This window comes from Dinoponera quadriceps, unplaced genomic scaffold, assembly GCF_001313825.1.
Source record: "Dinoponera quadriceps isolate SergipeBrazil2010 unplaced genomic scaffold, ASM131382v1 scaffold1153, whole genome shotgun sequence".
Classification (NCBI taxonomy): Eukaryota; Metazoa; Arthropoda; class Insecta; order Hymenoptera; family Formicidae; genus Dinoponera; species Dinoponera quadriceps.
The window spans coordinates 607175-612440 of NW_014555324.1; the positions used below are offsets into that span (position 1 = coordinate 607175).

General features: G+C 44.1%; 1 protein-coding gene across 1 annotated transcript in view; it reads right to left on the minus strand.

The window, feature by feature from the left end:
• Positions 1-641, minus strand: part of LOC106743825 (nephrin) — an 84485-nt gene extending 83844 nt beyond the window's left edge. The window contains exon 1 of the mRNA XM_014618036.1: positions 584-641. Coding sequence (XP_014473522.1) covers positions 584-641 — 58 coding nt within the window. The remainder of the gene's footprint in view (positions 1-583) is intronic.
• Between the last annotated feature and the right edge of the window lie 4625 nt (positions 642-5266).

The window sequence follows — 5266 nt, forward strand, 5'->3', positions numbered from 1 at the left end:
CCCCCCTGACACTTTGCGACGAGCGTTTTACTCGCTCGAATTTACTCGCGGGGGTGCGACAGTAGATTAATAAAATTTCGTCTGCGTTTCTCTCCTTCTCTTTGCCCCCCATAGATCGCGTACAGATTTACGCGCGTTATCCGTGCAGAGGAGAGAGTCGATGATCTCGCTCGGGGATGAATAGTTAAAACGTAACGGTCTCTTTACTCTTAAAGAGCGCGGGGTGGATTTATCGCGCTCTTTGAGTTCCGACCGGACTGTTCCACGGCTCTCCGCGAAATGAAGATAGAACGAAGTCGCGTAGGTAAAAATGTTACACCGTTTAAACCAAGCTCCATCTTTTTATCCCGAAGTCATTCTGCGGAGAAGATCGTAATAGACGAGGTTGACTTTCGGGGGTGAATGATTTATTGAAGAGGAAGAGAGATATATATATATATATATATATATAAACGATCCCTGTCGAATTAAACGGAGAGCCGTGTTGCGTTATGTATGAATTATTGTAGCCAAACTCGGAACTTGTGCCACGGTCGGCCTCTCCACGTAGACCCACAGTGCCGACTAGGCAGGTCTCTCTAACGATCGCTAGCAGGCGTCCAGGCGGCCGTCAGAGCCTTCGAAGCCTTGTTTATAAACATGATCGACAATTATCAGAGCTTTGTACCATCACACAAGTCAATTGCCGGGATTCTCGTTCGACACGTCGACTGCCACGTGCTGAATTCGCGTGCTACATTTTTACTGGATCACGTCAATGATATTTTGTTTGGTATGTGTTTGTTTTGTTTTCCTCTCAATATTCCCCTGTACAAATACTTCGCAAAATATTTCCTAATTAGCCGAGTAACGTCCTCATCCGCACAAACGGGAACTCAACCGTTTGTGAATGAGGTCAACGGTGTTGAATTACCATTTATCGTAACGAAAATCATAAATGCGTTGTCTTCTCGTTACGGAACGAGTGTCGATAATCTCGGCAATAACGCGCGCGACGATATCTTCCTTTATCGTCGGGCTCGTGCCGCAATCGCGTGAAATGCGAACTCGCGAATCGGAGAATCCCGGCTTGACGTTAAATCGGACGCGAAGAGAGAGATACGCCCGTAAAAAGCCATCGCGCATAAGCGTAAAAACGGGCTCGCTGGAGATCGATGCCGTAACCGCGCGGTTATCAAGCATTTATCGCGTGACAGCACATTCGATTCCGTCGTGCTACCGTAATCCGCAGATTTCAGTCGACTCGCGCGTGATCCCGTCTTGCTTAATTAACTTTAATTGCGCGACCCTTTGCCTTCGTGCCATTGATTATAACATTTTGAAGGAACGTGGAGGAAGGCTCGCTCGCCAACAGCCACGCCAACGTTCGACGTCCTCGTTGTTCGTCTCTCGAAACGAAAGCGGAAGAGGGAGTCGGAGAGAACTAGGCGGCTCGCTCTGAGGTAATTTCTTATTTTTAATCGGCCGACGAAGTTCTAATTGCGCCTCGTCTTACCGTTCGCGAGAACGATGTTCTCTTATGCTAACGCGGATCGATTAAGCGTGCTACGAGCCGAGCAACGAGAACAATAATTATGCCGATAATGTTGGCGATCACGCGAGCCGCTAAGCTCTTTCTCGTTCTCACTCTCTCTTTCTCTCTAGTGTGTTCTACCGTTCTACTAGTCTTCATCTCTCTCTCTCTCCCGTTCTCTGTCCGATACCGCTGGAAGAATCAAGGTAATCGGACGGTTTGGCCTCGATACGATCGATAATCCCTGTATCGCGCGGTATTCCACGTCTGTACCCACATCGCGCCGCACGAGAACGAGCCGCGTTAGGCGAATCACCCCGTGAATATTTCCCTTTGTTCCGCGCGCTGCGTGTGTTGGAAGGGATTTACACGATTCGCGCTCTCGTCGATTCGGATCAATCGCGCATAAAGCGAAAGAAAGGCGAATTGCGAAACTTCCGCAAGTCATAATTCGCGGCAGGGAGCGAGGGTGGGGACGATCGAGACTCGAGGGCTCGGTTTATAGTCCGGAAATCGGAATTGAAACGTTCGTAATCCCGACATTGGCCTTTGGCGACGTGCAATCGTATGGGACAAAATTGTGTATGGAAAAAAATGGAAAAAATTTGCCAAATAAACGGTAAAAAATTTGGCATTAAATTTAACACGCTTCACATTTTAAACGGTCCATATAAATTTTTGTGTTTAACACAAGATGAATATGTTAAAAAATAATATAATGTCAAAAATTAATGCAAGATCAGCCCTTTAATGGTAAAGTGAGATCAAATTGATCCTACAGCTTTGTTTTTCACAGTGTGCACACGCTGTTTCTCTTCTTACGGAAAGTTGATGAAAACATGAAAAATAAACAAAGCACTTTGCCATTAGAGGGTTAATCGATATTGAAATATAAAATGTATTATTTTAACACTTACACATGTTTTGAATATCGACTCAACACAAAATATATTGAGATAATATAAATGCAACATGCTAAATTAATACACGGATACATTAAAAATTTAAGAAAAAATGTTGACAATGATCGATTTGAACACAGGTACAAAATGTTCTTTACTGTGTAGACTTCAGGTCGACACAAAATTGGTCGAGTTCTCCGGGAATTGAGATTAGAGGTGTTTCCCCACTGCTGGAAGCTTTTATACATTTTACGTCGACCTGAAAATTAATGTGTACATATATATAACTTGTTTTGAAACAATTGTTCCGTACAATGGCTTATTGTGGAGAATCGATATCATACGTTGCAGAGCGAAAATAAAATAAAAGAGAAAAAACACTGATGTAGGTCATGTGAAGTGATTTACAATCGAATTGTTTATATTGGAAAGGGCATAGCTCACATTTTTGGCCAAATTGAATCAACAATGCGTTTCGATACTTCAGCTCTTAACTGTTGTGTTTGAAAAGGACACGTGTCGCATTGCAGAGATGCACGCTCTCGCGCACGAATCTGCATTAGTTTTAAAAGCGGCGCAGCGAAATATCAGAAACGTATTAAATGAAATAAACTCTCCGCGAGGGAGCGAACTTCGCAGAGCGTCGAAAACGATCATTCTTTTTTTTTCAAAAGTTATGTTAAAAACCAGTCTCTAACAGTTGAACGCGACCGGGTAAAAGAAATATTTGCGCATCGCTCTCCAGTTTTGCGATAAATTTGCGCGAAAAGCGAGAAAAACGTTCCGCCAAATTTTCACCATCGCAATCGTTTTCATTTTGTTATTTCGCGCTTGCCGTGAAATCGACGAAATTGTTTCCGGGTGACGAGAGCGCATCCGAACGCGCGCGATCCTTCCAAATTAAGAGATCTAATTAGGTTACCGATAAAACCGGTATTACGTTCGACAATGGCCCTCGGAACAGTTTCCGTACGTGCCCCAACGGCGTTGCGCGTTTGTATTTTTCAAAGGGCCATTAATCTCCGCGAAATCTGCAGCATCCCGGATTGCATTTGATAGTGGATTTGTGATGACGCGCCTAAACGAAAACCCGTTCACGCGATACACGCACTTGGGATGACTCATCCGGGATGATCGTTCAGAGTGAACCGTGTAAATTGGGTTTCGGCGGTCGCCTCCAGCCCGCGAATTTACGCAATCCCGCCCGTCCAAATGCAACGTCAATAAAATATAGGTGAGCCGTCCGAGGTACGAGCGCGATTCGACGGGTGTCGTTTAATTTTGTAGCACAGACCGGTCCGATTCGTCCAAAGGGATTCGATGATTGGGCGCGATTGTGGAGAACGGATTAAAACGACGCTGCCGTTGTCCTCCGCCAACACTGCCGTCGCTACTGCCGCCGGCCGTGACTCGAACGGGAGATCAAAAACAGCCGGAGTAACGAGAGATACGAAAATCAAGTTTATAATTGAGTCCACGTCGGCATTATCCTAGAAAAATTTCATTTAGACAAAGAGGGATATCGCGAATAAATTAAAAGAAAAAAGAGTTAGCTCCGGTCGCGGGTAATTCATGCCAAGTTCCAAGTTTATACTTTCTACGATAATAATAGAAAATAACTTTGATTAAGGTATTTATCAAGGTCATTCGCATTGTTAACAACGTAGTTCTCCTGTGTCCTACGTTTAAATGGACTATTGGAAACTATAAATGAATCCTCGAAGATGAGGAGGACGAAAAAAAATTAGAGAAGAAGAAAATGAGCGACAAACAGGGAATTTTTCGAATGAATCGCCCTTTAAAACCGTAAATCCTTTAGAACACTTAAGAACTGCCGTGTATAAAGCTCTCAAGATATACAATCAACATCAATAAGAAAGGTCAATAAAAACCAACACACATAAGTCACATAATTGTTTATCTGTTATCAATAGTCCCGCCGACTATCGGAAGAGCAAACGTTTCGATCGTTGAATCTGATATTTCCCACTGAATTATAAACACAATCATATAATTAAAAAAATGTCCTTGCAAAATACCTTTGTTTCCGATTAGTTTTTTGTAACGAATGGTGGAAAGTGTCGTAGCGTTGCAACTACTTCGAATCGCCCGTGCGAAGCCGTCGACGTTAACACAGGAACGGCGATAAACAATCATCGCGGCGCGGCAAACATACGAACGGTGAAAATGTAAACGCCGCGTACGTAACATGGAGAGCGCGCTTAAGTAAAATTTACCTTAACGCTCCGAAGCTTTCAACGCATTCTTAATCGACGTGCTGGAAAACGCACCTAATCGGCCCAGAGAAAAATAAACGTCTCGTCTGAGAAAGAAGGAGAGGGCGTAAAAGAAAAACAAAACAAGAAAGAGAGAGAACGGAGAAAGAAAAGGAAGGAGGCAGCTTGCAAATCCGCCGTATGAATTAAGCGATTATCGGCCTCGCAATTTTTTCTCACTCAAGCTGCGACGTTGCTTCACGCACGACTGCGTACGTTTTAATAAGCGCTTCTACAGGGCGATCCGAAAGTTTCCACCCGCGTGGAACCGGTCGGGAGACTAATTTAGGATGAATTCGTCTGAACAAACCGTTTTCTCGAGCCAGCAATGATTGAAAATTCAGGAATTAAGCTTTCGCGCAAATTGATAACGAAACGCTGTTTTCCGTCCAATTTCGAGCGCGCGCTGCTCTCGAGGAATTTCAGCTGAACGATCAATCGTGCAAAAATACGCAGAAACGAGACATTTACGGTGGGAAAGACGAGATTTCGCGCGGAGATAAAGTCGACCCTCCAAATTGGAGAAAGAATTCACGAACGAAATCCGACGTCTGGGACGTCCTGTATGTGTAGTC